This window comes from Sinocyclocheilus rhinocerous, unplaced genomic scaffold (genome assembly GCF_001515625.1).
Source record: "Sinocyclocheilus rhinocerous isolate Xijiao unplaced genomic scaffold, SAMN03320098_v1.1 scaffold615, whole genome shotgun sequence".
Lineage (NCBI taxonomy): Eukaryota > Metazoa > Chordata > Actinopteri > Cypriniformes > Cyprinidae > Sinocyclocheilus > Sinocyclocheilus rhinocerous.
In genome coordinates this window covers 802,534-829,546 of record NW_015631049.1, presented here as the reverse complement: position 1 = coordinate 829,546, position 27,013 = coordinate 802,534, and the positions used below count along the sequence as shown (strand labels likewise).

Here is a 27,013-nt window from a genome sequence, read left to right as displayed (position 1 = left end):
AATGGCCCACAATCTAGACACACACACACACACACACACACAAACAGAAGTTTCTACCTTTCTGCGGCTGCTCCAAGGGTTTCCTGCGGACTTTGTGGCTGTTGTAGGTGAATCTGCGGTCAGGCTCATAATCGGTGCGGGCGTGCGCCTCTCTGTAGTGTTTGTGATGAAGGTTGGTGCCGTCCTCTTCCTCAGATGAGCTGGAGTAACTGAGCTCCAGGCCGGGGTGGGGCCGTGCCAGAGATTGGTACAGCTTCTCTTCCATCTCTGCTTACTTTCACAATATCACACACACACACACACACTCAGTAATCTCAAAAACTCACTCAAAGCACACTGCACACACACAAAGAACAACAAAAAAAAAGAACAGAACAGAGGCGATGAAATAGAAAACAAACAACAGCAGTTCAAATGTGCTCTAAAATTTCATTTCACTAGTGCAATTTTTTGTAACACGATACATGAAACAGCTTGAGAACAAACGGCTGCTCAGTAGAAATTTAAAGAGGCATGAAGGACAAAACAAAACAGAAACACTTTCCAAAACCGCCCCCATGTTTTAGTCAAATATTCATCAACCACCAAGAAATAGAGAGAAGGTCTCAGAGGACAAATGAAAGAGAAGAGGAAGAGATCGAGAGAACGAGATGAATAGATAAAGAGATGCTTAGATAGAGGAAAAGAGAGGAGATAAAAAGGGTGAAAGGCTAGGGAAAAAAGAAACAAACTTATGAATTATACAATTGTCCGGTAATGAAGCCAATTAAATCATGAAATTAACTTGTCTCACTATACAGTATACCAGTCAATAATAGATTAAAATAATTCATTAGGATTATTTTTTGTTGTTGTTGTGGTTAACCCAATCAATCTTACATTCTGAATTAGCTGAAATTTCACTCTAAATAAATCTATATTGATTCCTTTGACAGTGTAGTACATCCAGTATTAATGCACTCAGTTCTTCTAAAGAAAGAAAACAAAATGATAACTAACAAATTGGCTTTAATGATGTTGTAACAGTCATCTGGAGCTCCTCTCATTAGAGATGAACCATTGTTGCTTTTTCATGACCAATCTAGATTATTAGGGATGCAACAAACAATTGATACTGAAAATAATAATGTCAATAATAACCATAATGTAAAAACTGATAATCAATAATGAAAATAACAAAGGACTTCCATTATCAATTAGTGAGTTCTGTAGGCCTAGATCAGTAACATCACTCTACCATAATAAAAAGGCACATTTCTGAGAGAGAAAAAAAACACTCAAAATACACCTGCCTTTGCAACACATGTGTGTTATTCTTTTATTATTATTATTATTATTATTATTGTAATTTCATTGTTGTTGTTCTTGTTGGTTATATTTCTTTTTATAATATTTGTGTATATAGGAAACTAATATTGGAGTCAGACAAGATAGTGCTTGAATTGCCCTGCATATATCTTACTCAGTGCTCTAGCACTGACACAATTCTCTCTTTCTCTCTCTCCAGAGAGCACGGCTCTCTTTCAGCTTTTACTTCCCAGAATCTAAACGCTGACCATGACCTTTCAATGACCTTTGAGCCTGAAAAGAACATTTGGCATTCAACAGAGAAGCGCGCAGGTAGAGGAGGGCCACTGGAAAACAAGATGCGGTTAGACAGAGAGAAAGAGAAAGGAGAGACGCAGCTGAAAGGAGACAGATGAAAAGGAGAGGTGCAACGGATGAACACGGGATGAAAGAGAACTGACAGACCGTACAGGGTAGAAGAAGAGTCAAACGAAGATGAAGACGGGGACGGATAGGAACAGAAGCATGGCTGAAAAATGAAAGAGGGAAGGATGAGAGTAGACAGAGGAAGAAATGAAGAAGGATAGAAGGAGCTCAAGAAATGACCAGACAGGTTAAAGACTTTGTGGGAAGCAGACAGGAGGGAGACAGACAAAGAAAGAAAGTCGCTCACATCCTGACACTGATGAAATAGAAGTTAAATATTACCATCAAATGCTCGTTAGTGTGTATACTCTGTATTGCTTTGGTAATGGGTTACTAATTGGCTGATGCGGAAATGCACGACATGACTAAGTGATGTGGGAGGGATATGCAGTTAAATCCCTGTCAGTCTCTGGCAGGCTGCCTGCTGATTGGATGTTGTGCCAGAGCGAGTGCCAATTGGAGACTTTGCAGACTGGAGGCAACGTCTTCACACGCAAACACAATTAATAGTCTGTTAGTTAATAGCGGTGGTGACAAACACTCCTTTTATCTGTCTCTCTCGCTCTGCTCTCATGAGACTCATGTGAAGTCTAGCAAAGGAAGCAGATCGAACAATATTACTACAATTTTTGATCAAAACGGAACTTACTGTAACATGTAAAGAGGGTTTAAGGCCACTAATAAAATCTGTGCAGGAATAAACAAAAGTAGACGCACACGTACACTTGAAGCAGACAGATGGGGAGGGTTCTTATGGCAGTGCTGAATAAGTCTTTGTAATCAGACGATTAGGATGATTACAGTGCAGGAGAACAAACCGCCGAGAGGGGGCACAAACATTGGTCACGTATGCACAATTGTGCGCCTAATTGGGTTTGTGCTCCAGTCTACACAGTTTATGTTTGGAGATGCTCTTCCTTTATCATAGAGCAACAAGTAAGAATAAAGTCTCAAGTGGTTCTCTGCAACACCATGTGGGGTCAGAAACAAAAAGCTCCTCCTTATTAAGAACCATATTTTGCTGTAGAGGTCTTAAGTTGGCTATATTATATAAAACATTGATGTTGCATTATAGGTGCTTCAGATGAGTGTATTGGTTCTATGTATCATCCATTAACAGGAAAAGTAAAGCTCTCCCAAGTTTTTGAAAAGAAGTACAATGTTTTACTTCTCTTCAAAGAAAATTTAAAAATTAATTAATTAATTAACCAGATAATGAATGAAACATATCAGAACCATATAGACTTTTTCCAGGAATTGGCCAATATTGGATATTTTTGCCTATTCTTCCTGCTTACTCTTACATAACAGCAAAATAAATAAAAAATTCAGGCACCATCTAACCAGTGTTTATTTTTATTCATTTTTTTTTTTTTTTTTTATTATTCAAAGGTTATTCTTTTCTCTAAAGCAGATTTAAAAAATAAAAGGTATCAATCTCATTCTGCACTCATCTTACGTCGGATACTGAAAAATAAAGAATAACGATATCAATAATAAAAATACATACTATAATTTTAAAGTGTTTTGGGGTCAGAAATTTGAGGGGTTTCTTTTTTTTTAAGAAATTAATATTTTTTCAGCAACAATGACAATAAAGACATTTAAAATTTTACAAAAGGTTTCCATTTCAAATATAAATGCTGCTCTTTTGAACTTTCTATTGATCAAAGCATCCTGGAAAAAAAAATAACAACACCGTTTCCAAAAAAAAAAGAAAAAAAAGAAATGTTTCTTTAGCCTCAAAACAGCATAATAGATTGATTTCATGTGACACTGAAGACTGGAGTAATGGCTGCTGAAAATTCAGATTTGCAAACATAGGAATAAATTACATTTTTAAATATTTTCAAATAGTTTTACTGTATTTTTAATCAAATAAATGGTGAGTATTAGAGACTCCTTTCAGAAACATTCAAATCTTACTGACGACAAACTTTTACCTTTAGTGTACATAGATGTATAATATCAAACATTTATTGGTCAGCAACAATAGCATGAAAATAATTGCTGCTTATCAATAGTGACCAAAATTTCAAAATTGGTGTTTCACAACCCATTTTACTTGCATGATCTGATGTATTTCATCCATCAGAAATTGGTTGGATCCACACCTGAATGGAACAAAAACTGAAAGAGAGTTTGCAGTAGATTGTAAAGAACTTTTCCTCTCCTGAAACACTGTTGACACCCACTTGGACCGTGGAGGTTAAAGTCACATTTACCATTGAGAGCATATACCATAGTTTAATGGTAACACTATATTTTCCTATGGCATCAGGCTTTAGAGATTTTTTTAGCTTGTGGTTTAAATGATTATATTTGACTCTCAGGGTGGTGAAACTAACGCTAGATAGATTTTCATACTCCTGCTGCTGATACACAACTGTGCATCTTTGTATCACCCAGTCACTTTAGCCATATAATCAGATTGGTTTATGTGTTGATGTTTCGACAGCTCAATGTAGAGATGGATCAATGTATGGACAGTATTAACACTCTGTGTCACTGAACTTTCCCCAACTTAACAAAGAGAAAATCGAAGGGCTCTTAGTCAGAGATAAGGGCGGAGAGTGAAACTGTCTACAATGTGAAAATCCTCTCTTGAATACTAAGGCCCAATCCCAATTCTACCCCTTAGCCCTTCCCCGATTCTGTCTCGATTCTCTTTTGGTTGGAGGGGTAGGGCCAGATAGCCCTTCAAACGAAGATTTTTCGGGACCACACTTCAAACGAAGGGGTATGAATAATCTCAGCATAAACCGGCTTCAGCGGCAACATGGCTGCGCGAGCGAACAAAAAGACATTAATATAGAACGATAATTAAAGGCTCTAATTCACACCAGCATAGGTGTGTGTATTGACGCATGATGACGTGTGACGGCATAGTAGTGGTGTCCCAATTCTTAGGGGAATATTTTCACCCCTACCCCTTGACACTCTGTTTCAAGGGACAAGGGGAAGGGGTAGGCGGAGGGGTAGGAGAAGGGGAAGGGGTATAAAATAGAATTGGGATTGGGCCTAAGTCTCACGTGTGTGTATCGTTGTGCACAAATTTGAATTTTGAGGTCCACATCAGACAGGCCACTTAAACTGCTTTTTATCAGCTAAGAAACAGTCCAAGCGCTTCTCTTTCGAGCAGATGCTGAGAGATTGATGCATGCCTGGACTGCAATGCTCTCCTGTCTGCTCTTCCCCAGAACACCCGGCTAGACTACAAATTAATGCTGCAGCACGAGCGCTGACAGAGACCAGAATGAAAGCACACATTACGCATGTCTTAAAGTCCCTTCATTGGCCTCTCGTAAATTTTAGGATTGATTTCAAATTTCTGTTACCGGTGTACAGATCCCTTAATGGGCTTGCACCTAAATCCATATCTAATAAGCTTGTGAGGATAGTTTCAAACAGGTCTCTCTGGTCTCCTAACACTGGCGTCCCAGCAGTCAGTAGTAAATCTCATTGCTCTCCAATGGCTGTTAGAAGAAATCACATTCTTGATCAGTTTAAACAAAACATGCAAATTTTTTACACAACCTCTGATTTGTTTTCTTTATTCCTATGGCTGATTTATTTATTTGTAAACTTTATTTTATGTATTTATTACATATGGTTTAACTGCTGCGTTATTTATACTTTAATATATCATATTTCCCTTGATCTATGTGCATGTCTTCTTAATTTTATTCTTTAACTGCACTATTAGTTACATAACTTCCTGTTTAATTATGCACCAACCTTACTTTTAATCTTTCATATGTTTGCCAACTGACACATTAATGTCTTTGCATTGCATCATTTGCACAAAATATGGTTTACAAATAAATCTGAACAGAATTAGGTTTAATTAAATTAAAGGTAATAATGTAGGGTGGGGCTGCACCAATCAAGTGCCATGTGAATATGACACAGACACACTAATACAAATGTTTGAAAATGTAAAAATATTTGCTTCTAAATATTGTCAACAATAACATTAGCATGATTTGACTGCTGGGAATCGTACAATATTACAGGCAGCCCGTAGAGACATATCATATTTTCTTTCAGGCACGCACACAAACTGCATCTACACACAGTGGATAAAATTCATTCATCCATCTTCAGATTATCAGTGCAGACTTCCTGCGCTGATTCTCTCTAAAACAGTCTCACACACACACACACACACACAGCAAGAGTTGACATTCCCTCATCCATCTCTCTCTATTGCCAGAGTCACTTTCTGCACTGAACGATTCCCTCCCACACACACACACACACACAAATACATGCAATTTCTTTGGAGGAGAATCAGATCTGCAGCAAGAGAAAGCTCTTGCCCTGAGCAACTGCACAAGCATGTCAAAGCCCTGATACTGCCTAAAATAAAAGCTGACAGCGCATGCACACACACAAACAGAGTCCATAAACATGAAAGTCAAGCGCAGGTCAGCTAAGAATATTTCTTGCTGGTGGCATTTCTCAGTGCTCCCAAAAAGGTAAACACACACTTTCTACATAAACCTGAAGCTAGTCAGACATCTCTGGGGGTCATATCTGACAATGATCATCACCATGGAGACCCAAACTGGAGGAGGGGTTAAGGAAATGGATGGCGATACCGTCTACTTATGAAACATACATTCACATCAATATTCTTTACATTTTTCAAACAAATCACTCTTCCTCTCACTACTTAGTAGGGATGTAACGATTAACCGCGAGCCGGTTGAAAATCGAAAATCGATTCAAATCTGTGACGATTCAAATCGGTTGAGATGCTAAACAAATCTGAATGCATGTCTGAGGGGAATTTACTGTCTTTAGAAATGTATCTTTAAATCTTTAAAAAATTTTCTTTTCATCTTGCCTCTGTATAATGCATATTAAAGTTCATAAGTGCAGCGCTGCTTTGTTTACAGCGGAAACCAAGGAAAGCGCCACCTGCTGGCAGAGAGAGAATCTGCGTCTCATTCAGCTCGTCTGCTGTTTCACACTTTTATCCAAGGCGACTTACAAATGAGGACAATAGAAGCAATCAAAACCAACAAAAGAGCAATAATATGCAAGTGCTATATTAATATATTATTATAGTGTTATATTTCAATTTCACAAAGAAACGTGCAGCATTTTGTCCAAGCAATAATAAAAGGACACATTTAATTTATAATTTGTCTTAAATCTCATTTTGTTAAAAAAAATTATAATAATCGAGAATCGAATCGAATCGTGAAAGCAAAATCGTGAATCGAATCGAATCGTGAAAGCAAAATCGTTACATCCCTACTACTTAGTCTCCTATTTCATTGTATTTTTACTGTGCACAGGTAAACTTTCTACCCAGTCATCTGGACAGATTTGTTTGCAAACAAACAATTCAGGTTTTGCAGCAAGATACAGAAACTAATTACAGAACGCATTTATAATATGAAAATTCTACATATTTAGGTCAATAAACATCCATGATATTCATGTGACTTTTACATATAGAGCACAGATTGGAACATAACCAGAAAAATTCACATTCAGTATATTTCCATGCCTTCTTAATCAGGTCAAGATTTCTGTCATTTTTATGACTTTACCACCCTTGAAAGTCACAATATTCAAATTTAGTGATATTTCTAGGATTTTCAAGATCATGAGAATCCTGCCTAAATTAAATAGTCAACTTAAATGCACAGAGGAAATCAATAGAAAACCATCTGAAATTGTTGAGCTAAAGCTATTTTTCAAAAACCTAGTCTTCTAAGTTGGCAGTGGGTGCCGTTACCTACAGCAGCTGTTGAAGCTCTGTTATAGCTTGTTCATAAAGGTATTGAATAGTTCGAGAATGTGACAAGATTTGATTTGATTTAAGCTTCCTTAAAATATTTAATACGCTGTCAGAAGCCTTTTGTTGTCTACTGTCAAAAGATGAGCTTCTAACCAGCTCTACTGGCTCCACTATGTGCTTACTCTCTCACCTTTATGTGATTAACACATGACCTGGTGATGTAGACTGAACAAGACAGCAGTGTAAGGAGGACGTGGGGTGAGGCTACTCTCTGATAGCTTATTCACAGACCATTCACTGGCCATCTGATGAACACTGGTTTTCTCAAGTTCCAAGCCTTTGGCTGGTGATCTGTTGGCTGCAATATAGCTGGAGCCCTGGCTGCCAAACAACAAGGAAACATAGACATGAGAAAGGTGGCATTCAACACTGACACCAATGATCAATCATGAATATAATGAAGAGACAAGGATAAACAAAATGTCAAAAAGGAGCCTTTTCTGATTGGCAACAGAGTGATTTATCGCAGTATCTTGAGGTCCGATTCATCAGACAGCAATTTACTCCAACACTGCACACGGTGAATTTCAGTCCAGGGCAGTAACAGCTGTCAAGCGTGCAAACACACACACATGCAGGACGCATTCTTCCTTTCTATCATCTAGATGGCTTTGAGAAAACTTGATATTAACTTGATAAGCCATATTAAACATGCAATGCTACAGAGTATTTTTTTCAGCAATATGGTCAGCGAGAGTGAAATAATATTGCTGTTTCATATTCAGTATGATGTGATGCAACAGCCAAAGTCTGACACATACGCACATAGACTAGTAATTTAAGATAAAAACACCCAGCATGGATATTTTTTTAAATATTTAATACTTAATTTAATATTTAATACTTAAAATATTTAATGTGTCAGACATACAGCAAGATTTGAAATTTCAAATCAATGTTGAAGTGAAATTTCACCCTATGCTGAAGTGGCATTTTGAATGTACACTGAGGTACTTTTAATGAATCACTCAAAAAGTCTGAACCAGTCTGACCAAATTATGTCTGTCTCAAAATGAAGCAAATGTTGTGTAGTTTAGGTTTGTGAAACTCACGTTTTTTTGTTTTTTTTTGTAAATTTAAGACATCATAAAATAAATACAGATAATTTATGTACTAAAAATGTTTAAATACATAGTGCATTTTATGCATAAACAGCATAAATAAATGTTCTTTTGCTGTTCCTTTTGAACTTTCTACACTAAAAAAAAAAAAAAAACTGGAGTACCAGGGCTCCAGACAAAAACAAAAACAAAAAAACAATTCAACTTAGGAGCCATTGGCTCCGATAAGAAACAAAATTAGCCCCCAAATTAGTGCCACAGAATAAATGTGTTTTATATGTATTTTTTAACACTTTAACGTTTCAGTCATACTGTCATGCATTTATCAGCATTTTAATCCATCTTGTAGATGTCCTGGCAACTAAGGTTCACTTAAAGTGGGAACTAAACGTCTTTTCAAACTTGAGAACTATATACAGTCACAAAGAATTGTTTATTACACAGAATCTGTGCCAATATCACGGACCATAACTATATCAGCATCACTTGGCCCTTGAGTGTAGTTTGGGCTCCTCCTCAATGCATCCTATAAATGTTGTCATAAGTCTTGCACACATCCAGTCTGTTTTTCTTCATTAGTAACATGCAATTATATAGGAGGTGTTGAATTTTATCTTTAGCTCCTTGCATTCTTTGTTATCATGTAGGCAACAGGTTAAGAAAAAATATGAATATGCAATATAGTGCATAAATTTAGCAAAATGCTCCTCTTTATAGTTATTTTTTCTAGTTGATTAATGAGCTTATGGACAGCAAATGGTTATTCTGAGGTAAATGTATTGTTACGTGGCATTGTTTACAAGCTTTACACATTTTCTGCAGTTTGAAACACTGAATGAGCGATTACATGAGACATTTCAGTAAGTTGTACTGGATCTTATAATATGCCTTTTGATGTTCATTCATGTTTATTTCATACTATAGTAGCAAAGAAAAAGATATGATGGGTTCACATGCCGCTTGAACTGAGGCGCTAAAGAGATCGCTTATGCAACATTAATGAGCGCCAAAAAGGTTTTTATTGTTTGAATTTTAAAGCCGATGCTTTGTTTATTAAAAGGCAACAGAGAACAAAGCTTATTGAGATTATTGGAAGGCAAGTGCGCTACAAATAATATGAAGTTCACGCATTAACAGAACACAGCATATAGACTAAAGATCTTGATTACAAGAAGCCATATTAGTATTGATTCTAAATGAGAATTGTTAACGATATTGCTAATGTCCACTCAACTGATAGCTTTACCTGTTGTAGTTTGTTCAAGTTGTGCACTAAATAGACATTGCTTTTCTGCACTTTTACTTCACATGTCTCTGTCATTTTCGATTTCTCTCATGCTGCACAACTGGAGCTGCGTTTAGCAGGTGTGCCGTCAATGCAGCTGTTCAGCAGAGATGAGGACTGTTTTTCCACTAAAACTTCGATGCGCCTCGTCTCAGTTTATTACGTCAACATAACAAATGATGCGATCGCAAAACAATCAGGAAAATAGGCATTACATGCAAGTTTTTAAATCACAACATGTACATTTATATAGTCGCCAGTGCATATGAATATTTATGGTCACAAATGCGACTGTTTCAGGCACAGTCTGGAGCTCTGAGTACATTTTACAAAAAAATAAATAAAATTAAAATAAAAAAAAATACTATTTCAGTTTTTCCTTCTACAAATTCTCATGTTTAATTCAATGTGTTACTTGCTGCTTCTTTGTAATTGTAGAAATTTACCAGCCATTCCTAAGTGAAAATTGTTCTACACCATTTTTTTCAGCGTATTCATCAAAGAATCCTGAAAATAAGAACTCACAGTTTCCATAAAAATATTAAGCAGCACAACTGTTGTCAGTGCTGATAATACGTAATGTTTCTTGAGCACCAAATCAGCATATTAAAATGATTTCTGAAGGATCATGTGACACTGAAGACTGGAGTAATGGTTGCTGAAAATTCAGCTTTTCCATCACAGGAATAATAATTAAAAAAAAAAAAAAGATTAAAATAGAAAACAGTTATTTTATATTGTGATCATATTTCACATTATTACTGAATTTTTTTTTTTAATGCAGCTTTGAAGAGCATATGAGACTTCTTCCAAAAACACTGAAAAAAGCATGTAGTGTTTTAATATTCTCATGCTGTACTGCTTCATCATGAAAATCAGGACAGAAGGGCCAGAGATGGCATTAAATGATTCTAATGTCAATAAAGGTACCCTGTATTCACATGTTCACATTCATTGCCTCTCCAACCATACTTCCCCATCTCTCTCTCTCTCTCTCTCTCTCTCACTAATGGCATTCAATACTCTTGTGTATCTAAATGCTTTTTGTCACCTCACCACCTCATCTCTCTCTCTCTCTCGATCCTGTTAGGCTAAAGTATCTGGGTGTGCTCATTCTTGAGGGCTTTTCTGAAGTGTTTCTAATTCTGGTATGCAACTCAAGTGAAAACACTCCGTCACACACACACACACACACTGCGCAGTGGCTCACAGCCCCATTTTTTGTGTGTGTGTGTGTGTGTGTGTGTGTGTGTGTGTGTGTGTGTGTGTAAGAGAAAGAGTTTATCATGCAGTTTATCAGAAAATATTTTATTATTCCTATTTATACACAATAAATTGGAATAATAAAAAACTAAAAAACTACTCCAGTGTTCCAAAGATATTACACCAGTATTCAATAAAGCCTGAACTAAAATAAATTGATATCCAGTGGAGAGTGAGCTGAACACATATGGAGAGTGTAGGTGTTTGAGTTTGCTGAGCATGAGGGTTAATCACGAATGTAGGGAGAGAAGGCAGAGTGACAGAGAGAGAGGGACAGAAGGCAGTAAGACAGGTTTTTAAATACAAAAGAAAGATCCCTTCACAGTGATTGATGCTTCTAACCGAGATAATGAATTATGAATCCCATAACCTGACAAAAGCATCAAGTGAAAGCACACACACACACAAACACATACACACATAATGAGAAATGGAAAAGGACAGTTAACACATAAATATAAAAAAGAAATTAATACAGATTGTTTTGTCCTATAAGGAATGTCAAGTCTGGACATTTCAAACACTGTGATAACTGTTTCACACAGTTGTTGGAATAATGTCCTTCTAATATTTTGTTCTTACTAAGAAAATCCTAAATAAATACAGTTTAACACATTTAATCCGTTGCTACCAGGGCGCCAGAACGCAACATGACTCTAGGCGATAGTCAATCCCACTGTATTATTTATTGTGCAATTCCTCTTTAAGGGTCAATATCCAAATTTATATAGGGTGCGATTTCAGAAAACGTCGGTTCCACACTTTAAGGTTCCCAACATGAGGAAAGGTTCTATAGTTTAGTTTAGCTTTAGATGCTTTAAATTTCACTGTCACCCATCCTTCCTCGTTGGGACCGTATTATTGAAGGAAAATAAGCCCAGTGTTCCCACTGATTATTATGGTGAGCTGTAATGTTTTGTTTTAGTTTAGTTTGCTGCATGCAGCTGATATAGAGATGTAATCTGATGATATCATGTAAATTCAATTAGTGTGTGTATAAATGCAATATATATATGCATTTATTTGATCAAAAAACAGCAAAAACAGTAATGAAATATTAATAAAATAGTAACAAAGTATTATTACAACTACTTAAAATAGCAGTCTTCTGTAATATATTTTAAAATGCAATTTATTTTAAATTATTATTATTACTGGCATTCAATTATTTACCATGAAATCAGTTCATTAAACAAAAGGTATAGGCATGCAGTAAACATACACGCACACACACACGCACGCACACACACACACACACACACACTTTTGCCAGATGAGGCAGAGGCACATCTATTTGTTTGGCTATACTGTTAAATCACTTATCATTTATCTAACACACTCACACATTCATACACACAAAGACAGTCATGTATCTGCACACACCCCCTACAGGACTAATCCTGTAAACAGAGAATTCAGCATTCATCACCAGCCAAACATTATGATCAGAACTAGGCCAACACATGATATGTATGTGTGTTTGTGCCTAGTAGCCTATAATATATGCTGGCATCATTTTTGAATTAGAATAAATAAAGAGTGAGGAACACATTTTATACTGTCTTTTGAGTATGTGTGCTTGTTTGTAGCAGCGGGGGAGAGCACTGAAAGAGAAAAATATGTCTGAAAGGTATGTAAATGTGTATGTTTGGAGGGCAGGCTTCAATGGTGTTGTGCGACTCTCTTTCATTTCTGGACAGAGGGACACACGGCTCCATTTGTGCCACATTCCCCTTCAATCACCGGACGTCGGCCTCTGATCATTCCGAAGGCAGTCACGCCGATTCTCACATGAAAGGGATGTAATGTGTGTCATGCACATACACATACAGAGTTCCCTGATGAGCAACAGACAAATAGGATTTTTTGCTTCCAATTGTGAAACTGCTGACAAGGTAAAAACGTAGGAGTCTATGCTCACACACACTCACACACACACACTGTGCTCGTATTAGGCAGCTATAAAGGCAACATCTAAAGAATGCAAATTTGTTAGGGCTAAGAAAAGAAAGCCACAGATGAAGTGACAGAGAGAGTGTGTGTTGATGTGTGTGAGTCATTCACACTGGAGACAGTCGTACACTTTTTGATCACTAAGAGACTTAATTAGACTCTATTCTTGCTGTCTGTCTCTCTGTGGGCTGAACGTAACCCTTCAGTGCTGATAAAGAGCATGAGGAGAAAATCATTCTCTCCCCCTTCTCCTGTTTTTTCCTCTCTCTTCCTCTTCAGTGCGACTGCGAACTGAGAGAGTTTGCAGGTGTTGCTACTAATGACATAAATACGTAAATCTTTGCAATAATAAAAAGCCAATTTCCTTCATTGGCCCGCTGATAATGTTCAAGAGTAAATAAGGGCAAAACATGCAAATCTCATTTCTACCAGAGAACCGATCGCGTCACTTGTGCCAATCTGATATAAGCGGTATGCAAATAGCTACTGCAACGCAGACCTAAAATTATTTGGGCACTCCAGACTGAGACAATGCTTTTTCTGCCCTGTTTGCATTGGAGCGGCCTCATTTTTAAAAGGCAGGTGGGGACACGCACCTGTGGTCAGAGAATGCTGGGAGGAACTCCTGCTCCCTGGGGCTGACGTTTGCACATTTTTATTAGATGTCGCTGGGGTGTGATCTCCATCTTTACACTCTCATCCAGCAGGTGTGTATATCATCAGAGTGATTTACTAAATAACACGGCTCACAGGAAACAGAGTCTGCTGTGCTGATTGGTAAGAAAAATTAACAATCACACAGAAATCCCATAAAACAGCATGATAAAAAAAACTAAATACACAATAAAAATCAATTAAATCATGAACTACAATAATATATATCACAATAAAAAGGTGATATTTTACTAGAAGCCTAGTAAAGATTTACGCCTATTCATGATTAAACCTTGAAAAAGTATAGGAAGTGTATGATAACATTATATAACAAATGAAACTGGAAGCTGATTGTTTGTGTTTGTACTGCACTATGCTATTTAAAAAGCATTATAAATGCAGTCTATTTATAGTTACAATTATTCATAATAAAATTAACCACTGATTATAAAGTATCATAAATGCTATGAAATATTTGCTATATTTACTATGAAATAGTTATGTTCAATAATCATAATTTCAGAAATATGTAGGTAGTATAAACAGCTTAACGCAATAGTAAAAAATTAATTACAGCGATAACATTTTCCGTGCTGTTGTCAAACGCACAATATAACAATATATTTTTATGAACAGCATTTACATGCACATATATTGTACTAAACCACATATACATTTTAAGGTGTGTAAAATGCTACACATCAACACTTCTGAGTGATGATGCAAATTTATTTTTGAATCATTTTTGAACAGATTCATTAAAACAGTTCAAAAGCACTGATTCACATAAATAAATGTTTCCAAACATTTTTGAAAGAGAAATTTAGATAAAAAATATTATTCAAATATATTTTCATGCTCTTATACTCATGAGTCATGACAAGAGGACTGGATCTGAAACAAACCCATTGGCATTTAATTTAAATGGTCATTAATTTAAATAAAAAACACATTAAAAATGATTGCAACATTTTATGATACTAGTAAATTTTATATTGCCAACAAAATAATATTAAATATAAATAACTATAAATAAACTAATTAATCACTGCATTTTTTTTCCGGAAAGATGCAGTGGTAACCTTAACATTTTATTTTATGATTTAACATTTGTAAATGGTCTAAAGCAAAAGAGTTGCTTAATAAAAATATTTTAGAGTTCATAATTTGTTTAAAAAATATAACATATAACACATTAATGAATAAATCAGTATATATAAAATGATTTAATTTAAGTGTCATGTTGTAAGTTGTCATGTGATTTTATTTCATGCAAGCTATAGCTTCTGACCTTTAAATCAAAACATACTCATGATTTTATGGCATCAATTACTGCTTTATTTAATCAGAAACACAGTCTAAATATTATGTGTGTATTTTGCTTTCATTTTATTAGAAGTAGGCCAACTGCGCCCCCTACGGAATTAAAACACCTTACTGAGCGGGCATTAGGACCCGGGGGAGGCTGCCGCTGCACGTGCTATTCCTGTTTACTCTATCATACACAAAATGTGTCATTCTGTAAGTGCATTCTCACTTTAAATGCAGCGATCAAAACAGTGAATCCAATCACCATTCAGGCAAAACTTTGCTTCAAGAATGAGCCACACTGCTGACGTGATCTAATTGTTAGCACACCCTGAGCACATGTGAGTTAATATATTCCTCTTATTGGCAAGACATATCGGCATAATTTTTCATATCGGGCCGATGCCGATATTTACATTTAAAGCCATTATCGGCCGATTCCGATATTGGTCCGATAATATCGTGCATCCCTAAATATTACATATAAATCCAGGCCTTATTAAAATGCATGTGTAGCTTGAAGTACAATTGTTACTAAAAGGTAAAATTTCCAGACAGATCAGACTAAATAGATTTTAAACAGACATGCTTGTCTAAGTGAGTTAAAAAATAGTTCGAGTTTTGACCCAGAGCCAAATTCATCTCTTCCTCTGTATTCAGTGTCTCTATGCTCTAAGTTCCACTCCCTCGGTTGAGCGAGCACAAGACACGGCCATAATCGACAACCATAACAAGCCACAAACACTGGAAAACGGTCAGAATCTGTATGCGTGGTGAGAGAGATTGACCTGTGGCCTGTGTGCTTTGCCCTTAAACTTTCCTCAATACCTGTTTTCACTGGGAGCCTTCAAGACAAAAGAGCGACTAAGGTCATACACACCTGACCCACGATGATGAATATCAGCACCAACACCATACACACACACACACTTCTCTCTAGGGTTTGGATTCTATCATTATCTCTCACCTTGTCACGGTCAACCTGAAAAGCTTTCTCACTCTCTCACATTCTCTCTCCCTATGACACTCTCTTTTTCTCCGATCGTCGGTTCTTGCCATTTCTGTGCCAATGCCTTTTAATTTCTTTCTCAATTGTTCTTGAATTACTTGTTTTGAATTGACTCTCACCAAGACTAGAGAGAACGGAGGAGTGCAGCAATAATGTCTTTGTCTTTGCTGACTAATTAAAGGACAGGGTGACATATACATCACATCTGCCTTCTCTGGAAAACCATCCTTCAAACTCGATTCTCCTTCATGAGATGAGGAATCTGAGGGTGACCGTTATGCTTGGGGACAGACTGGGACAGCCTTTTTCAGTCTGGCATTTATTCAGCTATGAACTCCTGCTCTGTGCTCTGAAATACTCAATCAATCGCCCTAATGAAACTCCGCCCCAAAACCGCTGCCTTTCGAAAAACCCAATAAAATGCACCTCTGAAACATCCTGGCACAGAGTAGTGAATTTTTTAAACCAGGGTAAACAAATCATAATACACTACTGTGGAGTGATTTTCCATGCTGGAAAAAAAGCATATCTTCGGCCCGGGGGAAGTCTGCTTTTGTAAAACTTTCAATGCATCAATAAAAGAAAAAGAAAAAAGCTACACACAGCAAGGTCTCGGCGGCATATGAAAGTCGTTCTCATTACCAGATGTCTCCATTTTACTGATCTCAGACCAGCGTGTATCCCCTCTCACCGAGAAGTCATTTCTCCCACCTACACCCTGACAGAATGAAAGAACGAGTGAGAGAATAAATTAGCATTTCAGAAACACAGAGAGAGAGAAACAGCGAAAGAAGGGAGAGACAAGTGATTAAGTTATTCTCAGGAGATTGGTTAAGATGAGCAAAAACAGTAGGGGGTTGCATACATACCTACACAAACAATCCCAACCACCAAATGTACAAATGACATCAACATGAGTATACAAACGTACAAAATTACGAGTCTTTAGTGGAGAACGCAGAACACAGGAAGTGCATACGCCTACAGGTTCACTGAGGGAAAAAATGGTTCAATACAGCACCCCACCCCATGCATCTCGCAAGCTTTTAACAGTGAAAACAACAAACTTGCACCATTGTTTTGTTCAATCATGCATCTAAGATATTCCCCAGCTCCTTTTACCCAGAGCGGGAATCTCAGTTACAAGTTAGTTGCGTTGCTCATGTCAGACCATCTACCTGGACCATTAACTAGAGGTTTTTTATCCGAAGTGACAGTACACTAATTGCAGGGACAGTGCCTCTGGAGTATCCTGGGGTTCAGTGTCCTGCTCAAGGGCTTGATGGTAATAGAGCAGCACTGTGATCTCAGTAACTCTCCAGTTCATGGATCACACTCACCTGGGACTGAACCTCCATTCGCCACATTACCGGTGTGGATCGGTAACTACTAAGCTAATCACCAGCCCAATCGTGCTGGACCTGCATACTAATGTCGCAACCAGAGCACCTCCTCTGAGCGGCATATCTTTTCGAGCTGGTGGACAAGAATAAATAAACTCGGCTACAGCTGAGTCCGTTTATCTGAGAGCAACAGCATTCCGGCGAACTAATGGAATGTTTAGAATCCAGAGCCCGCGGGGACGTTCCGATTCAAATTCCAAATGCGTTTATTAATTCCGCTCATAAATGAAGTTCCCCATCCTCGCGGCATATCGCAAATGAGATCCCTTTCTATAATTTGTCTTTGTTGAGTTTCACAGTTCTGCATTGATCTAAAAGACCCTGCGACAAAAGTCACTGACAGAGGCAGGAAGATGAGGGACCTCATATTTCTAATGCGTAAATCACCTTTAGAAACGCTCCTGTTTGACACCTTGGACGTTTTCAAATGTTTGAATACAAGCTGCATTTACCACCGCCTGCAGCAAATGGCACATTTCCCCCCCCCTTTTCACATGTACTTCTACTCGAAATGATGGACTGGAAACCATCTACAACCTCTACAAATCACAGGCTTAGACATTTCGTTCTAGAAGTCTGGCAGTAAATGCTTTTATAAATTCAGCTGTTCATGTGTTACTGAGAAGCCAGAGGCTTCTGAATGAGAGTGGTTCAAGTTTAAGAGTTTTTAATCTTCTAAACATTTGTAAGCCACATTTCACATTTGTGAATAACTTCTTTGTGCATGTAGCATAATGTTGCTGAATTTCTCATAATGAGCCAATTCAATTAACATTGAATTTCAGATCTAACTTACAGTATTGTCCGCTCAGCCTTGATCTCATGAGGTTCGGAATAAATACGTCAATAATTTCATAAGCTGGAGTGAATTTATGATGCAAGTGTGGAAACCAAATTGAGCTTAGAGACATTTTAGAGAAACATAATTTTCATCCGTTTTTATCTCAGTGGACACTTTGGGAAAAAAAATCTCAATGTAAAATAATATAATGAAACACATTTAAAACTAAATGCTGTAGACAGTTTCATTTGTATAAAAAGCTCATGTCAGCCTAAAAAGCTCTCTCATTGTGAGACTGAATTTGCTTTCTCTCTCTTTCTCCCTTTAGCGTTCTCTCGTGTTAAAGAAGATGAACGTTTTCATTCATGAAGTCGTTATTTCTAGGGATGCACCAATATTAATTGAATTCTGTCCGATAAGACTCTAATTTTTTTCACGTTATGGTGAATAAATGGTTGATATTAAAATGATATATCATTTTGACTAAATTTAAAAAGAAAACCAATTATTATAAATGCTACTAGTGAAGTTAGGCATCTCTATGTTATATTGTACAGTAGAGTTGGGTATTTGGACTCGGACTCAGACTGCAATTATAAATTAACTCTGATTCGGATGCACTCAGGTGGACTTGTGCTCAAACTTTGACATGGTCTCTGACATTTTGGGCTCAGAAATTTTTCTGAGTACAGTCAAATCCATGTGAAAGATAAATAAGTAACAAAAAAATTAAGTAAGACATTAATAAACGTCTCCCACTCAAACTCAACTGGTTAAGGACTTGGACTCGACAAGGTGGACTCAGACTCAACATGAAAAATGGTTATTCATTTTGGGATTTGCTAAATATTACATTTAACAGTGTTGTCAAATTATTAGCGTGTCTTAGATGGAGGCAAAAGTAACTGAAATGTAAAAATATGGGAAATGGTCATGTACAATTAAATATTCAATATAAGCCAATATATTCAGTATCAAACAGTACTTATATACTACAGTTCAAAACATTTTTGATTTTGAAAGAAGTCTTATGCTCCCCAAGGCTGCATTTATTTGATCAAAAATACAGTAAAACAGTAATATTGTGAAATATTATTGCAATTTAAAATAACTTCACAATAAAAAATATTATTAGCTACAATTTAAAATAACTGATATGGTGCATCCCTAGTTGCTTCATCAGTTATGCAGAGCTACTGACACTTAGGTCAGACGAAATATTACAATGTATCATAATTGTTTATGTAATTTATTTTTCTATGATGGCAAAGCTGAATTTTCAGCAGACATTACTCCATTCTTCTGTGTCACATGATCCTTCATAAATCATTTTATTAAGCAGATTTGGTGCTCAAGAAGCATTTTATTATCATTAATAATAAAAATGCTTCTACAACTGTTCTTCAAAAGAACATTAGAGCAAAATTTAGTTGATTTTTTTAAACAATGCAAAAGTCTTTACTTTCATGTTTACAGTTTAATTCATCCATGCTGAATAGAAGTATTTTTTATTGTACATAAAGTACCTAAAATAAAAACTCTAAAACCAGCCAATAACTAATATGGTGCATCTCTAGCTGTTTTATGCAGAGCTACTTACACTGGCTGTAGTCAGAAGAAAGTCGTGTTAAAGCAAGTCCTCTGTGCACCAATCAGCGAGCTCTTCTAGGACACACACTCCATTAGCACCTTGGACAGCACCACAACACACAGCTGAAGACTGGAGATGCGGCACAGCTGGAGTCGATACATGCTCGCCAGGCTAAGGCTACACAAGACGACAAGTAATGCTGCTCTCTTCCTCTCCTCCAAACTAACAGAAACGGATGAGGTTTAAGCTGAAGCATCTAAATAGACGGTCTCTCTGAGACACTCCAAATTCATGTTGCGCCTCCTCAGCCCCCATCTCCTGGAGAACTCCCGAAGAGTGTACAGACACACAAGGAGCTCCCGTAGAGCACTATCAGTGCACTCTAGCACGATAGAGACTTACCCATCGGCTACTCCAAAACCTCTTCAGTCTGATCGGTCTCTTAATACTAAATAAACACCTCTCCGCAGCGTTTCCACCATGACCCCAATGTGCTTCTCTTCCTTCTCGGCACACATCCATAATCTCTACAACAACAAAAACACTTAATGTCAAGCATGCAAACAGTGGCTCTGACAAAAAATTCATAGGCTAACAGAATTTCACAACATGATATTTCAACGCTGCCACATTCCTCCAAAATACTCATGCTGGATGAAGACAAAAAGAGCACTTCTTCATTAATTATGCAACAGAATATGAAAATATATATATATTAAATAATATAAAATATTACATTTAAATGAGCAGCTTTATGAGGTCAGAAACAAAATGAAGTGAACAATGTTTCAGTGAGATGGTTTTATATTTTCTCTTTCAAGAACCCTCGTTGTTCGTGTGTTTTTCCCCCATTTTCATTGGCGACCCCTCTGATTCGGTGCGGTAAGATGACTTGTTGAATTATTCAGATGTTTGCATTTTCTCAGCTTGATCCCCGTGACATCGCTATTGATGTCATTGTCATAGAAACTGAGGGTGTCATTTTTGTGAGGTCACATCAATTCAAAGGGACTCAGTACAGAAGTGTCTTTAAAATACAGGCTTTGCATTAAGCATGCAGTAGCAATGCAAATTTATGAGATGGAATACAAAAAATGCCAAACAGATATTTGTAAGTGCATTGGGAAAACTGAGTTTAGCTTGAGGAAATGAACCAAATTAAATGAGAAGAACTGTAATAAAATATTTCTTATGGTCCAGGAGGCTTTATTTCTGGCGCAGGGCTACGCTTTCTTAACAGAATCCATGTCAGAAGCATTGAAGGGAAACAGAACGGCAGTGGAATCAGATCAGGTCTACGGGGCTTTGGATCTCACACACAAATCAGTCCTAGATCTTTGGCTAAGCAGTTACAGGTGATTAGGTGAGGGCTTTACAGGCTTAAGGCTTCTTTAAACACACACACACACACACATATATACACACACTTACAATTACCCGTAATCATTCCACAACAGGTGGCCAGTTGGAGTCTGGCCTTGAGGTGAACCGTTCAAGTGCCCTTATTATAGGTTAACAAAGCACCTGCAGTGGCACAGATGAAAGCCTGACAGGGCCCATTTTAAAAGCTGTCTCACTGATAGCAAACTCTTTCACAAATGCCTAATCATCTCAACGCACTAAAACCCAATCATACTTAAATTACAGCTTGGCTTAAGAACTTCAGATTAGAGGACTGTATTGTGACAAAACTCTGCCCATGTGCTTGATTAATCACTCGATGGGCTTCATCAATGTAGCCAGAGGGCTTTCTTTAAGAAATGGTTGTTACAGCAAATGCTCTGCATTAGAGAATAACAAGTCTGAGCATCAGCTAAGAGAATCATCAAGGATTTTAATATTTATAATCACAGTGATAAATTACTGCAATATCATCTTAGTTATGCACACTAAACCAGATTTCAAAAGTACATATTGTGCTATATTAATGCATTTACATACTTTGTCATGACACGTACATTGGGAGGCCAATAATAATTATGATGAGTCATATACTTGTACATTTTAAGTATACTTTTTATTGTGTGGGGCACAGTGAAGCTTCTTAAATTTAGCTTTGTTTAGCTTGTCATTAGGAATGTAACGATGCACCGCAAGCCAGTTGAACATCGATACAAATAACCTATGTGAAGATTCAAAACGGTTGAGATGTTAAACTAATCGCGATATATTTGGGGGTGGATGAATGTATCTGTGAGGGGAACTGACTTTAGAAACGTTTCAATGGTATTTTCTTCTCATCTTGCCTCTGTATAATACATATTAAAGTATAAGTGCAGCTCTGCTTTGTTTACAGCTGTAACCAAGGAAACACTATATCCCTGCTGTTCCATAAGCGCCACCTGCTGTCAGAGAGTGAATTTGCATTTTCATTCAGTCCGTCTGCTGTTTGTTTCATGCAGATGTTTTATGTAGTACTGAACAGTTTCACACAACTAAAGTCAGACTATTCTGTTTTTTGTTAAAAATTTCAAATTATACAATTTATTTTAGATTAAAAACTGCTCGTGCTGCATATATTCAGAATCTTTGTTTGGATCTTGATTAATATGCAGTGGTTGCCTCTAATTTTATATGGAAAGAGCACAGGCAAAGCCTTATTTTGTTTATATGAAGAGATTTATTTTATTTGTATTATTTATTTATTTAATTTGGGGTTTGTTTTAAAATTTCAATTTCGTTTTGTTATTTGACATCTTTCAATTCCACAAAGAAATGTGCAGCATTTTGTCCAAGCAAAAATAAAAGGACAAGTTTTCATTTTTAATTTGTCTTAAATCTAATTTTGTTAAAAAACAAAATATTGAGAAAATCGTATTGTGAAATCAGTATTGTGAATCTTATCACATCATGAGTTAAGTGAATCGTTAAATCCCTACTTGTCATTTATTCACCTGCATTTTGTTCCAAATCTGTAGGCATTTATTTTTTGGAACACAAACATACAGGGCCCTATTTTAACAATCTAAGCGCATGGTCTAAAGCGCTAAGCGCATGGTCTTTTTGTTCTGTCACTGTCATTCTGTTACACTGTGGAAGCTTCTGTCACGAAAACAAATTCCTCGTATGTGTAAACATACCTGGCAATAAAGCTCATTCTGATTCTGATTCTGATTGCGCCAGGTGTATGATAGGGCCCACATAGTTTCATGTTTTTTGTGCATACAATGAAAGGGTGCAAAACAACACTGGACCTCACTGACTTGTATGGAAGAAGTAGAAGAAGAAGAACATTTCTAATACAGGGTTTGAAACAAAATGAGGGTTAATAAGTAATTGATTTTTCATTTTAGGCTGAACTACTTCTTAATCTGTCAAGGACCCCCTGCTGAAGACTCCTGGTGTCATTAACAATCTGAAGTGATTGTCAGAGATACTACTGTACCTGAAGGGTTCAATCCAGCTTTTGTCACTTCGAGATACAATCCTCCCACATCTTCCTATGATTTCCTGTCACCTCTTCACTGTGCTGGACAACCTGCTACTGTACATGGGTTGCAGGTTCACACCTCAGCAAGGGACAGCTTTACTCTGGAAAGTTACTGTGATCCATCGTCAATGTGGTGCCCTTGAGCGAGACACCCGATCCCAGGTCGCCCCTAAAATTAGCGTGTTGTATGCTGCTTTGGATAAAAGCGTCTGCTAAATGACAAGTAACCAACCCCGGCACCCTGCTGTATGATGTTTCTTACTTTGCAAATGAGTCTGCTGATTAGAATAAGAATATATTCCAAAATGTCTCATCAGTATGTTAATTACTCTAAACCTGCAATGTAAGATGTGTCATTAAATCAAGCTGTACGGCCATATATGCTGGGTGCTGTTATGGGTGCTCGAGCTGGACAATGTGTCTTTTTTACCCATTGTGCTGAAAGGCAGCATAACCTTTTTAAAATAGATGGAAATATATGGCCTGACCTATAGAGTGAGAGGACGCTTTTTTGCCAACATATTATGCCTTTTCAGTCCTTTTGAAATGTGTAATTTAACAGACGAAGATAGAGGGATACATTACTGTTTCCAATTTGTCAACTATCAAAAACACGCACAATACAAAATGCAATACATTCACATGGTAAGGTTAAAATGCACAGAAGGTTAGACCAATAGAAAAAGCATTTTTACAGTCTGCTGCTAAATATCATTCACACATATGTTTGTGCTATAAAGCATATAAAGCAGCGTAGACAGAGAATATTTGCTTTCCATCACGTAAAATAAAATGTGTTGTGGTTTTTCATGCGTATCAAATATCTAGGAGTGAAAAATCTAAAAACATGAATATAATCATTCAACTGAGTGCAGCCGCTCGGTCAATCTGGTCATCGCTGAGACATGTTCTACATGCTCAATCTTATTCACATTATTCACATATTGGAGGAAGACAATGAGAATGATGAGGGTCCATGCTTCTCAAACACACACATATCAGAGACTTAATGAGTGTGCCTCAGAAACCTCATTTATCACACACTTCTAGAGCTTCTATTTTTAGAGGAAGACAGTTCCTATAATTAATTAGTTTAATTTAACAAGATATGTAATATACTCCTTAAAAAAATCAACAAATAAATTAAAGGGGGAGGAAGATGGCATCGTAGAGCGGACACGCATTTTGGCGAGCTCCCGTGACATTAGTTCAAATATTCGGTTTAATATATCTTTTCACTCAGTGAAATCATTCTACTTGGTTGGAGGGTTACTGTGCCATGTCTTTAGATCAATATTTTTTAAAAGGATCTGACAGAATGCCCAAAGCTAAGAAGATAGCGGCGAAAAGTTCTACTATCAGCGGCGTCGAGCAGGATGTTAATATGGACGACGCGAGCATGAATAGTCGTGAGGAGGAAAGCTCCAACTCCAACTTTGCACAAGCTTTGGACAAATTAACCGAAAACATTACGAAGGTAATAGATGAGAAAGTGAATACTGTCCTATCCGCGATAAACGATCAGACAGTTCAGTTCCATGCCTTGGCCGAGCGAGTGGGCGAGGCGGAGGAGCGGATCGCCGGTGTGGAAAATTTGACCGAATGCCTGCAAGCTACGGTGGCTGATCTTCAAAAAAAAGTGAGCGAAATTGTCAGCACATATCGACGATCTGGAGAATCGCGGGCGCAGGTGTAATTTGTGCCTACTCGGGTTGCCAGAGGGCACCGAAGGCAGTGATCCGGTGCATTTCTTTGAAAAGTGGCTGCCCAATTACTTGAAGATTAGCAGGGTGGATCAAGCTTCTTGATCGCTCTTTGGCGCCTTTGCCAGGACCTGCGCAACGACCCAGTCCTGTCATCATAAAGTTCCATAAATTTACGGACAAGCAGCGAGTGTTGAACGCAGCTCGTCATGTTGGCACGGATCCCGAGAGGAGCGCTGACGCAGGACCGAGGATTTCATTCTTCAACGATTATTCTGCGATGGTAATAAAGAAACGCAAAGCTTTTCGACGATGTCAAAAAACGACTGCAGAAGCTGAAGATTGAATATGCCCTGCTGTATCCTGCAACTCTGAGGCTGACCATCAATGGGACAATGAAACGCTTCGCCTCACCGGATGACGTGACTGCGTTCATTGACAGCCTGGGCTAGCGTGACAAACTTTCGCGGGTAGTTATGTGGTACATAAACAAAATAATTCACTGAGTGAAGAAGTTGTATCATGTTGCTGAGAGCTTGGTGAGGTTTGTGTTTATCCTATGTTCAAGGATGTGAGTGGTGTTTTGGGGGGGTAGGCAGTTACCTGCAGAAGAAAAGAGTAAGAATAGTCCTTCCTGCTTGTTTGGCAGGTTTGTTCCCTTGTATAGTTTTCTGTGTTTTATTGGTATTTTATTTTTGTTTAAAGCTCAGATTTCTGAAGGGTACACTTACAGGAATATATTTTGTGATTATCTGTATTATGTATCCACTGATTGTCTGTACAGTTTTTAATGTCTAGAGTGCTTAGGATTTGTACTTGGAATATTCGAGGTATCCATAATCCTGTAAAATGAAGAAAGATACTTACTTTTTTAAAAAAAGGAAATATCGAAATTGCTCTTTTACAAGAGACTCATTTGAGTGACATAGAACATTTAAAATTACAACAGGGTGTTTTTGGGCAGATATATTTTTCATCTTTTGGGCATTCCTGCAGTCAGCATGCCAATTGCACGCTCCTTCAAAACTTGCGACATCTGTGGCATTGTGCTGTGTGATAAAACTGCACATTTTAGAGTGGCCTTTTATTGTGGCCAGCCTAAGGCACACCTGTGCAATAATCATGCTGTCTAATCAGCATCTTGATATGCCACACTTGTGAGGTGGATGGATTATCTCGGCAAAGGAGAAGTGCTCACTAGTACTGTCTTTGGATGCGGAGAAGGCGTTTGATAGGATTGAATGGTCCTATCTTTTCTCTGTTTTGGATAAATTTGGCCTAGGTGAAAATTTTGTGCAGTGGATCAGAGTGCTGATCAGAAACAATGTAATGACTGTTTTTTCCAGAAAAGAGTAAAAACGGGTCGAGACAAGTATTTAAGTGTTGTTAAAACAATTAAAAAAATAGTTAGAGTTTGTTACAAGTTAGAAAATAAAAGAAAAGTAGACTACTGCACCATGATCTAAAACAAAAAGTATCCTTCCAGATACGTTCGTTAAAACACCAGCATAAGATACTTGTCAAAATCTATGTTGTAGTCTATTATTACAATTTAGAAAAGCTAGCGTTTTGTCACAACGGTAGAAAAAAGAAAAGAAAAAGAACCGCGTATGTTTACGGTGATCTAAAAGAAAATTCATCAGACGCAGTTGTTAAAGCACCAGCATAAGATACTTATCAAAATCTATGTTGTACTCTACCTGTTATGGAAGGAGACTCACACAGAGGATTAGAATGCAAACTGGTATATTTATTGACAGCAAATGATGCAGATGCTAATGGCAGGTGAGTAGTAAAGGCAATGAAGCAGTTCTCTGACTTGATGGAGAATATAACACAGTCTCTGTTTCCGCAGGAGTTCGTGGAAGGGAGACGGAAGACGGCACACACATCAGATGACGAGTAAAAAGAATATCCCCACGGAGATGACAACTGGAACTGACGTAGAAACTGAGCACAGGAGAACACACTGGAGGAGACACAGAAGGTAAGTACACAAGGCAGGTAGGTAGCTCAATGTATCGCACAGATAGCATAGAGT

At 37.4% G+C, this 27,013-nt stretch overlaps 1 protein-coding gene across 1 annotated transcript in view; it reads right to left on the bottom strand.

Annotated features, from left to right (window-relative positions):
* Positions 1-27,013, bottom strand: part of LOC107741271 (teneurin-1-like) — a 166,835-nt gene that overhangs the window by 122,844 nt on the left and 16,978 nt on the right. Inside the window, exon 2 of the mRNA XM_016553970.1 lies at positions 58-336. Within this exon, the coding sequence (XP_016409456.1) occupies positions 58-265 (208 nt within the window). The 5' untranslated portion in view covers positions 266-336. The remainder of the gene's footprint in view (positions 1-57; positions 337-27,013) is intronic.